This window comes from Nothobranchius furzeri, chromosome 1 (assembly GCF_043380555.1).
Source record: "Nothobranchius furzeri strain GRZ-AD chromosome 1, NfurGRZ-RIMD1, whole genome shotgun sequence".
NCBI lineage: Eukaryota > Metazoa > Chordata > Actinopteri > Cyprinodontiformes > Nothobranchiidae > Nothobranchius > Nothobranchius furzeri.
The window spans coordinates 99,132,115-99,144,075 of NC_091741.1; the positions used below are offsets into that span (position 1 = coordinate 99,132,115).

Sequence of the window (11,961 nt, forward strand, 5' to 3'; positions counted from 1 at the left end):
GTGAGTCATTTGTAAGTTTCATAGTTAAACAGCCTGGAAGTGTATGCCACCACATTTAAAACAGCTTTTATTTTCAGTTAAAATTAGATCACATTTACAAAAGTAATTATAAAAAAATATACAATAAATAAAATATATTAATATAATGTATTTTGTAAAACTGATTTAACTTTCTGTAAAGTTTAGATACACCTTCAAATAACATGTAAGTTCAGTCCATTTCAAATGAAGACTTAAAATTTTATTTAGTTTCAGTTGTTTTTTATGACATAATGAGTACTTTTTTATACATACATGTACTTTTTATTGAATTAAAGACAGATACAGAAACAAATACTATTTTAAGTACATTAAACAGCTTTTAAATGTCACTGAGATCATCTAAAATAAAGTATATGTGTTTCACTAGGCTCTGTGTGCTCATGGTAAAACACCAGCAGTCATGAATAAATACAGAGGTTAACAAAGAAATTATAATTTACTTGAACAAATGAATGTAATGCCTCCTAATCCCCTGGAAAATGTTACATTTTACTTTCCACATCTAAGCATGTTCACGGCTTATTTACGTTATGAAACAAGATCCACTATAAATGTAAGAAAGTGCTTTTATGTTTGTAACAAAGCTACTTTTTCAACCACATAAAACAGCAGGGTTGTTTATATGTTTCAGAGACAATTCAGTTCATCATCATAGTTAGTAACTTAAATCACTGAGATGGTGATAAACACAGAAAAGACTTTGATGAACGACTGCTGCCAGCCACATGGTTGATCCTTCATGAGCTTTTGTTGGAGAAATGATTGAACTGGTCTTCTCCACAAGCCAACATTGTTGCATGAAACTTCCTGGGTCGATCAGGATCCTAGCAGCAGAACCAATCAGAAACATGATCATATAAAGATGGTCAGACGTTCTAAAATACCCTGAAGAGATTAGTCTCACCTGAATGGGGTTTGCACAGGTGGGAACATAACGGATCACAAAGCCACAGCGCCTCCTCCGGGACGTGTTCGGATCACTTGCATGGACAAGAAATCCATCATGAATCTGTGGGGAAAAAAAGTCATTACGAATCAAGTTGTAACTGTCTTTAGAACTATTTTAGATTACAGCAACAACAACTCACAGACATCTGTCCATCTTTCAGAGGACAGAACACAGTCTCCTCCACCTGAACCAGCTCCTCTGGGATCTCCTGGTTGACCGACAGCATGTTTCCAGAGCGGGTGGCTTGGCGATGGGGTAGCATGCCAGAGAAGTGGCTTCCTACAGTGAAAAAGCTGATCATGAGACAAAGCGCTAACTAGGACTGTGGGTTAAGCTATAGCTTCAGACGAAGTACCTGGAATAACCTGAAGGACTCCGTTTTCCTTCTGTGAGTCATCAAGAGCGAGCCACACAGAGAGGACCGGACCACCAGCAATTCCCCAATACCTGTAAAACCAAAGGCTTACACTGAGAATCAGTGAAGACACTTTTTACATTTATTTTTTCACTGGAGTCACCGGGACCTCATATCCTGATGCCAGGCGATGTAAGGAAGACCGTTCTCCCCATCAGACTTGGTCGGACTTCCTTCATTCTCCAGGATGTTGGCTGGTTTGAGAATCGGGTATTTACAGATGAAACGAGAGTCCAGCAGGAGGACGTCTGGGCCCAGGACAGCTTGGATCACTTGCAGGATACGGGGATGTTTGGTCAGGCTCATCACCCAGGGATACTGGAGGTGAACGTTGTGGAGGCTGTACTGAGTGTACTCTTTACCTGCATAGACAGTTTTGTTAGAAAATCAGTTTGGGACAAATGGATCAGACAGAACAAAATGTACTAAATAAATCCTGAATATTTGCAGCATGTGGAATTTTTTGCAGCATGTGTGATTTGTACATCCTCCTCACCAAATTCATCCTCCAGCTTAGCAAAGGCTTCTCTGGCTTCCCTCAGCTCCATCTCATTCAGCACGGACAGAGGAGACAGGAAACCCTGCTGGTTGTAGCTCTGCTGGAGTTCAGCCATCTTTGTTAGAGCGTCTCACTGCTGAAGCCTCTGAACTGTTTAGATAACTAATCAGACAAAGAAAAGATTCATATCAGATGTTGCTCAGGAGAAAATAAAGTGTTTTTTATGGAGAAGTGAAAATAAAACAAAACAAATGTGAGAAAGACTAAAGTAACTGGGAAATGACTTTCTTCCTTTCCTGTCCAGAGCTTGGGTGAACGTTCAAACCCTGCAGCTACGTCTTCACATGAGTGCCTTTAAACAGATGACTCAGATTTTACCAAGAGACCAAATATTAATGTTATGCTTTTCTTTTCAGAAGTGTTGTTAGACTTGAGTTCAACTCAAACCTGAAGGATTAAGCAGTAATTTACAGGCAACAACAATCAGTAGAACACCAGTCAGATGGAACAGAACTTACAAACATAAATCTGACACAATTAGTTAGTTTGTTCAGGTAAAGATGTAAAAGAACTTTTAAAGAAGGCCGAAAAAGAGTTAAATGTCCTCAAATCTTGGTTTGATGTAAATAAATTATCACTGAATAGAAAAATAATAATAATAATTATGATATTTGGAAATAAGAAGGTAAAAAATGGGGACTTTAAATTAACATTTTCAAATACTAAAATTGAAAAGTGTCTGAAATAAAATTTCTAGGCGTTGTGATTGACTCTAATTTATCCTGACAACATCATTTAAATTATATAAAAGGAAAAATTGCAAAATATTTGGGTCTATTATATAAAGTGAAAGACAGGCTAAGTTATAAGGCCTCACGTTTAATATACTGCTCACTAATACAACCTTACATGTCATATTGTATAGAAATATGGGGTTCAACTTTTAAAACACATATAAATGAAATAAAAACTATACAAAAGAAAACTATTAGAGTTATAAACAAGAGCAATTATTATGCTCATAGTGATCCGTTGTTTTTAAAATCACAGATTATGAAAATAGAAGATCTATATTATTATAAGATAATGCAATTTATGTTTAGAGCTAAATGAATGTTTCTGACAGAAAATATACAAATGTTTTTTGAAAAGAGTGAAAGTAAATTTTATTTAAGAGGTATATGTATGTTTGTTGTACAAAAAGCTAATACATTTATTATTGAAATATTTGAATCAGGACTGACACAGGTAGCATAGAAACAGTTCTCTCTGTACTAAAACAATAAAACATAAAACTATGTCTCTAAAACAGACCAGCTGCATGGATTTCCTTTTTCTTTTTGAGAAAAGAACCCAGATCCACCACTTGGTGGTGCACTTCACTGATTTAATCTCTTCACTTGGCAGCACTGAAACATCATCCTGAACCAGGGTTCAGCACACGATAAATATATAAACACACCAAAGTCAACCCTTCAAAGTGTGTCAGCACACAGAGGGTCTGTCTGGTTCAGTGAACTCAGCTCAGCTGAAAACCAGGACTTTATACCTGCTTAGAGTCTGCTCCAGCTTTAATATAGGGTGACCATATTTCCACTTCCAAAAAAGAGGACAGGAGATCTGTGCCTACTGATGACATCACACTATGGCAACGCCACACAAACCACGTTGGGACCCTTTTTTCCCAGGTGAAGAGCTAAAATTAATATCAGATTCTGCCAACAAAATGGCTGTAAAACAATTCATGTGTAAATATTTGCATATTTACTGCAAAATCTCATTTTTCTGCTGCTTAAGTGCTGCAACAACATTTTGTTAATAAGAAATTATTATACCTTTTGTTTTACTACAGCATCTGTATGCTTCATGTGCACAGATTATTAAGGATGCTTGTTTCAGCTGTGAGATTAGACGATAGGATCAATGATAAAAAAGTTTGTCATGGACTCCATGGAAACTTTCAGAGAATCCACAAATAGAGGCTTTCAGATGCTTTTATTACTGACAGATGTTTGTGAGCAGGGCCGTTGCTAGCTATTTTGGTGCCCTAAGCACAAAGTCTTCGTGGTGCCCCCCCCCCCCACCCCCACCGCAGAAAAAACAACACAATAACACAGTATGTGCAAGCGCTTCTCCTTAAATTCTCTTTAATTCTCTTGTATGCACAAACTGCTTATTATTTCCAAAAAGTAGGATTGATATTTACATAATATAACATACACACAGGAACTCCATATTGTTATTATTTAGAACTATGTTACAGGTCCACACACCACAAGCACCGGTTGTGGCACATGTGTTTCTCCAATGTAATTTTCAGATCCAGGACCCACTCTGCCTTCAGAGGTGCTGGCTGTGGGCTGTGCTCGGTCTGTAGGTGTGCTTTACTTCGTAATTCCTGGTCAGGGCTGGGTGATGTTGTAGAAGGTTCAGACGTGATGGCTGACAACTGATCTTGAGCTCTTGAACTGCTGGTGGGTGGCTGATCTGAACTTTTGGCGTGAGCTCCTCCTTGAATGTACTTGTTCATTGAGCCTGCATTCAAACACAAAAAGATAATTTGTCATATTCATTTTATAATAAGATAAAAGTTTTAAACCATGGTAAAAAAAATACTGCAATAGATAATTTATAGGTTTATATTGGCTTATAAATCACTGGCATGTGACATGACTAAATTCAAAACTAACCTTTTTTAAGAACTAGAGAGGCACAATATACACGTTTATACACAACTAGAAAATTCTGAATATGAAGGGAGGAGGTTAGCATAATGGACTTTTTTCTTCAAATTATACCATCAGCAGCTGGTGTTCCCCTTGGCCTGTAAATGTTTATGAGATATATATTAAGAGAGCAAATACCTAATTTGAAAATAGGTTTGTCTAATTTTTCATATTAAATCTCAGTTACATAGCCTATAGGCCACATGGGCTATTTAATAATGATATAAATCATGTCCATAGTTAACTCATGATTAATCACAAACAGCCGCTTATTTAAAAATAAAATGTCTTACTTTACCTTGAGAGTGTTTTTGTCCTTCCTGTTTTTGTGATATTTAAGTATTTGGGTGGACAAATATGATTCATTTGTTTATCTCTGTTGCAAAACAGCACAGATGGGTCTATCTGACCTCACAGAGGAAACTTTATTTTACTTGAGAAAGATGTTTTAAGATGAATTTATTAAAACAAATTTTCTAACTCTTCAAGGTCTATTTTTTAGATGAATAACCTTTAACACTGTTCAGACTTATTTGTTGATACAAGTCACATGAACAGGCTGAATAAAAGGATATTTCCCTTTGTTGCATTTAACTATTTCTTCTTCTTTAAAGAAGTGCTGATTCAGAAGAGAATAACTGCATTTAGGAAGATGATGACTTGCTACGTTTTTTTCTCCAGCAGTAAAAAAGCTCTAAAGCTTCTCTGTTTCTCTCCCTCTCAGCCTCTCTCACTCAGCTACTAATGAACGCCCGGTAGGCAGACGGGAGGCTGCGGGACAGAGTGGCGCATTATACTTTTAACAGACTGGAGAAGCAGAGTACGAAATCTGCCCAAACCATGCAGATAGAGTCAAAATGTTAAATGTGCGGAAGCAGAGTGCAAAAAACACCGAATAAAAGTCCTGAAAAGCAGCATGCTTACCAAACTAGGCAAAATTTGACCAAAAACAGATTAATTAACAGCAGTAACAAGTCCGAATTTAAGCTAGGTCAAACGACCCTCTGAACTTGATCACACGTGTTTAGAATTGGAAATGGATAAAAAGGCAAGAATTTCCATTAAAATACTTGTCTTACCTGCAATCAAAGGAACAGCATTATCCCGCTGTTTTTCTTTTGTCTCTTTACTGCCCCGGACTCCTGCAGCCTTTTCGGAGCCATGACTGTGCCAGCTGCATCCTCCGCAGGTGTACTGCTGGGGTGTGGGGTGGGGTGGGGGGACGGTGTGACACGGTCCATCTCCTTTACTTTTTGTATTGTTTTCTCTCTTTAAACATGCTGTTAACTTGCTTTGCACATCTTCTAATTGAAATCTGTCTTTATCATATTTATTATTTTTTCATAAGCTTGCGTTTGGTGCGCCTCCCCCCGCGTGGTGCCCTAAGCGATGTGCGTGGTGTGCGTGTGTGGAGCGCCGGCGCTGTTTGTGAGTTTAGAAAAGAAACAGATGACAGCGTGTCCGACAATTTTGTTTTTCGTCTGACAATATTAGGAGCTGTCAGTGATGTCTGAGATGCTTTTACAAACACTGTATAACTTCTGGGGAGCCCAGTTATAGGGGTGAGGGGTGTTCTGTTTTGCCTTGGCCCCCCAAAATGCCTTGAAACGGCCCTGGGTTTGTCTGAGTTTTGAAGGTGATCTGAATTGTATCAGATGTATAAATATTACATGTGTGTAACTTATTGTTTTGTACAGGTAAAAACGTGTAGTGGGGATAAACCTATCTACATTTTACTTTTCAGCACTTTGCTTTGTTTTCTTGTTTTTATTGAACTATTTCCTGTCCTGCCTGTCTCTCATCTTCCTGCATCTCCTCTAAACTCTCCAGAAAAACTGCTGCCTGGATTCTTACTTTTTCACCTCATCAGTTACTTTTGAACTAAGCAGATCAAAGGGATCTCCTGACCGCAAAGCGTAGTGCGTGTTTCGATGCTGTGTCAGTGAGGTGAAATCACCGCAGCACACGATGAGTGGAGTGCGTCAGGAACGATTAAAAGACAGAATACCAGAGGATTTAAACAGATACGAATGATCATGTGTTAATAATAATGTTTTGTTGCGCCACTTTGTGAATGTATCGTGGGCCGGACGCAGCGCGCGCACCAACGATCAGCACTCTGCGTCCTCTCCGCTCAACAGAATCCCGCTACGCTGAGAGTCCATAAATATTGTAATAATGGTAGAAACTGGATCTTTCCCTGAAAGATATAGACCCCATAAGTCGATCCCTGCTCCTGGATGAAAAACAGGACACTTTATTCCATGTAGGAAACCCTACCGGACGTCCCGGACAGAGAGTGAACATGTCCGGGGAAAAGAGGACGTCTGGTCACCCTATTTAATACGTCATTCTGTGGAGCTTTTCTGATCTGATGGATCACCACAAAAGCCTGAGAGATGGTGGACAGAATCAGCCCAGACTCACAGTTGAAGTTCAGGGGAAGGGCAGAAACATGGAGACACAATATAAATTGTTATCACATTTTTGGCTGTTTCCCTTTGGTTATTCCTTCAACACAGTATTTTGCAAATGCAAAGGACTTCACATCTTTTTTAGGCCATGTTTAACTGTTATGAATCCTGGGCTCCTGCACCTTGAATGTCCCAGTCCTGCTCCCTCCATGCCATTCAGGACCTTGGACAGGTCCTCGTCAGGCTGGCCTCCACCTCTGCCCGCCGTCGCTGTCCCAGCTGCATACAATCAACTAATGAAGACCGATGGTTTAAAGGACTGCAGCTTTCAGTTCTCGTGGAGAGACTCACAGCTTAACACCCTGTCTTTCTCTCCTCGGTGTGGATCTTTGTGGACTTACGGTTTCGAATTGGATAAAGAACTTTTATGATTGTGATAATTAGAATAGATAGTTCTTTTCATTTAATCCTCGAATAATTATTAGCTATTTTCGTTTAGTGATCCATGTTTTGTCTGCTCTAGTGCTTGAATTTCAGTTCTTTTCAGCCTTAGAGCTCTCTTTAAGTTTTGCTAGTAGTAATAATATTTATCATAGTTATAGCCATCGAGATTTGTTTTAGTTAGTTAGCTCCGGCATGTTTTTTCTTTAGTACCGATATTCTCGTGTTTTCTTCCCTGAGACCGTTTGTCTCAGTTGTTTTGAGTTTTCTCCATCGCCTTCGTTAGTTATATCCCAGTGTAATTGCGTTTTGACATTTTTCCAGTCAAGGACTGAGTAATTGTGTTAGCCCTGTGTTAATAAAAATACATTTTATTTACACTCCCCCTTTGTCCGCACCAGTTTTTATGTTACCCCTCTACCACAATGTCTAACAACATCAGGGTTTTTAACATTAACCCTGAAGTTTCCTTTGATATTAACTAGGCCCTATCAAAATAAAAATGTTTTAAGTCTAGTCTTAAAAGTAGACAAGAAGTCTGCCTCAAGGACTAAAGCTGGGAGCTGGTTAACGACAGGAGAGGAGCCTGATGGCTAAAAGATCTGCCTCCCATCCTATTTTTAGATATTCTGGGAACCACCAGTAAACCTGCAGTCTGAGGGAGAAGTGCTCGGTTAGGAATGTATGGAACAATCAGGTCACTGATGTATGACGGAGCTTGATTATTAAGAGCTTTATATGTGAGAAGGAGGATCTTAAAATCTATTCTGAATTAAACAGGCAGCCAATGTAGGGAAGCTAAGACAGGAGAGATATGATCTCTCTTTTTAATTCTCATCAGAACTCCTGCTGCAGCATTTTGGACAAGCAGAATACTTTTAACTACATTCTGTGGACTTCCTGAGAGTAATGAATTACAGTAATCCAGTCTTGATGTAATAAATGCATGAACTAGTTTTTCAGCATCACTCCTGGAAAGGATACTTCTAATCTTAACAATATTCCGAAGGTGGAAAAAGGAAATCCCACAAACCAATTTAACGTGAGATTTGAATGACATGTCCTTGTCGAAGAGACCACACACACACACACACACACACACACACACACACACACACACACACACACACACACACACACACACGCACACACACACACACACACACAGTTGACTTTATGACCATGTGTTTTACATTTTTAAAACACTTTATTATGTACACATTTTGAGAAAAGGTTGCAGGAAACACATTTTCATAGATTAACAATATTAATGTAAAAACAGGCATTAAACAAGAAATATGACTCACACACACACGAGTCATGTTTTTATCTGAATTTTGTTACGATAAAAACAGAATTCAATACCAAAAGACAATCTTGAAGAATAGAGGAAACATCAGCTTGAGGAAAACTCCAGAGGAAAATCATGACAATGTGTTTATTTCCAGTCTACACTAAGCAGATCATTTCAGAACATTAATATAAAAATAATATTATTCTTATTTCTATGCTGAAGGATTGTTGGGTTATTGTTCAGTGTTATTGATCACTGCAGCTGTGAGAGAAGAGCTCCACAATCATCCAGCCTGTCCAGCTCCTCCACCACCTCCACCAGCCGCTCCACCTTCTCTGATGGCAGCACCACCTCTGCGTTGCTTCTGAACTTCTTCCTCAGGCTCTCGTTTGTCAGCGGGTTGCGCCAGTGGCCGTAGAAGGTGTCACAGCGGCCCTTCAGGATGTCTCCTCCAACTAGAGTCACCTGGACTTCTCCGTACATGCGGTTGAAATTGGCGGGGTTGTCCTCAGGATGCTCCATGCGAACATGGCTCAGCAGGAAGTGCAGCTCTGGGCGGCTCATGGCGGGCGGGCTGAAGGACTGCACGGTCACCTCACCGTCCAGCAGAGCGCTGCAGGCGTTAAACTGGAAGGAGTGGCGTGCCTCGTGCTCTGACTCGGGAAAAGGCCTGTTGATGTATTTAGACTGGGTGACTCTGAGCAGGATGTCCTGGACCTGATGTGGGGACACCTGTCCTAGACAATGTCCCACAAGGAGCTCATGGACCGCAGCTGCAGCATCAGTTACCCAGTGCATCCCCAGATGGGCAGGAAAACGCTTAAAAGCCATGTCCTGCTCCTCTAACAGGAACACATGTCCACCATCATCAGGTGACTCTAAAGGCTGAGGAACATAATCTTCATAAAAGGCGCTGAAGCCCGCCACTCCTGCAACAGCATCCAAGACCAGAGGACTGGCCTCTAGGCCTCTGGAGGCCAGCAGAGCAGCTTCAAGCCCCAAACGAGAGGCGTTGCCGATGTGAAGGGGCTTGGACTGAGTGGCAGCATTAGCCATTGGAGCTCCAGCTAGAGAAGCTGCTATAGCCAAGGCATGACTGCACTGAGACGGATCCAGAGACAGGAGACGAGAACAGGCTGCTGCACTTCCCATAGGACCCACCACAGTGGGAGGATGGAACCTGTTCACACACACACACACACACACACACACACACACACACACACACACACACACACACACACAGTTCAGTTAGAACATTTATTCTGTTGTAACTGAAACAATCACTGATCTGCATCACCACTTAAGAACGTTTCTATTGGTTGAATCTTTAGAACAAGATGAATTGATTTGACTCGTTTCAGGTCACCTGAGTTTCTAAAACACCCACCAGATGAAGGGTTTGGTTTGTGCTAATTCTGTTAACATTACACCAAGAGCCCCTGCTGTTCCTACAGTACGCATCATTACACTGACATCACTAAAACGGCCTCTTACACCTCAGTGCTGAGATCAGCACAGTCAAACAAGGGCGTCTTTAAACGAACGTGTTCATGAAGATCGTGCTAAAACCAGACTTTCTGGGTCAAGCTTGACTTGTGCTGTGAGGCACTGACCTCTTGGGAATGCTGCGTGCTTCATTAGAGAACCTCATCAGACGGCCCTGGATCTCAATGCCGACATTGAAGGCCAGTAAGAAGTCCAGACCGCTTGTTTTGCTGTTAGCCGGCATCATGTCACTGAGAGCAAACAAAGCTGGGAGAACAGCTCCTGAGGGATGAGTGGCTGGATGCCACGTGTCATCAAAGTCCATGGAATGAGTCTGGAAGCAACCAGAGTTTGTGTCTCATCATACTGAAGCTGAAAGGAGTCAGAATAATAACTTTTTCTGTGAGGGTCATAACTAGATCAGAACCCAGCTATGTCTATATTCTAACCCTGTGGTCTTTGGGAGCCACGCTGCACCAACAGCTGAGAAAAGCTGTTTATACAAAATGTTTCCACTGATGTTTATGTGGTTATTTATATATGGTTGTTTTCCACGTATGTTTCTCACCGCTACTCCATTAACGAAAGCTGCCAGTGTTGGGGAGAGTCTGATCCCTCTGCATCCGTACACAGAGCTGATGTGATCCGGAGCATACATGTGCTAAGAACAAACACAGAAACAACCCTACATTCACTCATCTGTTCTGGACACATTTGGGTTGGACCTGACTCAGACTTTCACTTTGCCTCACCTGGCAGAACTGAAGAGCCAGCTCAAACACATCTGTCCTGCTCCCTATCAGTCCGACCCCGATGCTGTCCAGCACCATTCTTTTGCTGCGATGGAGCACAACCGGAGACAAATGCTGAGGCTTTATTTCACTGATGAACTTCCCAAAACTGGCTGTGACCATATCTTCTGGGGCTGGGTGCTTCTGGACTGCAGGAATGAAAAGATAAAAGTTGTTTAATAAAGGTTATTAATTAAGGTTATTATTATTATTTTTAATCAAAGTCAGCATATCTGTTTACCCTCCACTGCAGTGTTATGCAGTCTTCTGGCAGCCCGCACTGGTCTGATGGTTTTCTTTGGGACAAAACATAAATCAGAACAAAGCATTTCAGTTATTTTTCACATCTCAGGATGACTACAGGCTGATGAGTTCCTGCATTTACTTGTTCACGTCTTTAATCTAATGTTTGTGTTTGAAAGAGCCAGTGTAGAGGTGTAACAGGTGTTTACCAGCATGAGTGTTCTCCTCAACAATTAGCAGGAGTTATTTTATAGTTCCCTGCCTTGGCCGCACTACAAACCTCTACTTTTAGATATTTTTATGACTTCTTTATTTGAAAAGGACTTAAAACCATCACTTTTAGAGTCTGAAAACTGACTAAAAGCATAAATATGTCTGTAATCTTACCTGTAGCGTGGAGAACATGACTTCAAGTTTCTGTCACAATGATCTTGTTTCTTGTTTCTCTTGGATGCAGCAGCTGAGCAGTGAAGGGTGCTGATGCTTTTGTGGCTGAAAATCCACCTGCCTTATATAGTCCAGGACTTACAATGACCGGAAACACCAAAGGAGCAGGAAGGGCAGGTTCCTTTTGCAATCCTGCATCACATCAGAATGAGGCTTTTCCACCCGGGTCATTATCTGTGGTGTAACGTTCACCATCATCAATAGCCTTGAGG

General features: G+C 40.7%; 2 protein-coding genes across 3 annotated transcripts; both read right to left on the reverse strand.

The window, feature by feature from the left end:
* Positions 1 to 779: 779 nt before the first annotated feature.
* Positions 780 to 8,914, reverse strand: LOC129160699 (L-threonyl-[L-threonyl-carrier protein] 4-chlorinase-like). Its single transcript, XM_070555914.1, has 10 exons — positions 8,852 to 8,914; positions 6,912 to 7,023; positions 6,750 to 6,867; positions 5,711 to 5,880; positions 1,903 to 2,034; positions 1,516 to 1,768; positions 1,347 to 1,438; positions 1,131 to 1,270; positions 947 to 1,051; positions 780 to 866 (listed from the first exon to the last, which is right to left on the reverse strand). Exons 1-10 carry the CDS (start codon positions 8,912 to 8,914, stop codon positions 780 to 782), a joined length of 1,272 nt encoding a protein of 423 aa, XP_070412015.1.
* Positions 8,772 to 11,707, reverse strand: LOC129160715 (cis-aconitate decarboxylase-like). Of its 2 annotated transcripts, XM_070552462.1 has the most exons (6): positions 11,690 to 11,707; positions 11,301 to 11,355; positions 11,021 to 11,208; positions 10,837 to 10,929; positions 10,397 to 10,602; positions 8,772 to 9,960 (listed from the first exon to the last, which is right to left on the reverse strand). In XM_070552462.1, exons 1-6 carry the CDS (start codon positions 11,705 to 11,707, stop codon positions 9,033 to 9,035), a joined length of 1,488 nt encoding a protein of 495 aa, XP_070408563.1. In that variant the 3' UTR covers positions 8,772 to 9,032. The 2 variants fall into 2 exon arrangements, with proteins under 2 accessions (XP_070408563.1, XP_054591843.2); XM_054735868.2 differs by lacking the exon at positions 11,690 to 11,707 and having other exon boundaries at positions 11,301 to 11,438.
* Positions 11,708 to 11,961: the final 254 nt, after the last annotated feature.

Bases quoted from the DNA above. Each gene is read 5' to 3' on its own strand.
- LOC129160715 (XM_054735868.2), bottom strand. From the start codon at position 11,388: ATGCTTTGTTCTGATTTATGTTTTGTCCCAAAGAAAACCATCAGACCA. The intron at 11,209-11,300 runs GTAAACAGATAT...TCATTCCTGCAG, and splicing joins GCATAACACTGCAGTGGAGG to TCCAGAAGCACCCAGCCCCA. The intron at 10,930-11,020 runs GTGAGGCAAAGT...GTTTGTTCTTAG, and splicing joins TGGCTCTTCAGTTCTGCCAG to CACATGTATGCTCCGGATCA.
- LOC129160699 (XM_070555914.1), bottom strand. From the start codon at position 8,914: ATGATTTTCCTCTGGAGTTTTCCTCAAGCTGATGTTTCCTCTATTCTT. The intron at 7,024-8,851 runs GTATTGAATTCT...ACCATCTCTCAG, and splicing joins TTCTTCAAGATTGTCTTTTG to GCTTTTGTGGTGATCCATCA. The intron at 2,035-5,710 runs GTAAGACAAGTA...TTCAGCAGTGAG, and splicing joins TGCTGTTCCTTTGATTGCAG to ACGCTCTAACAAAGATGGCT.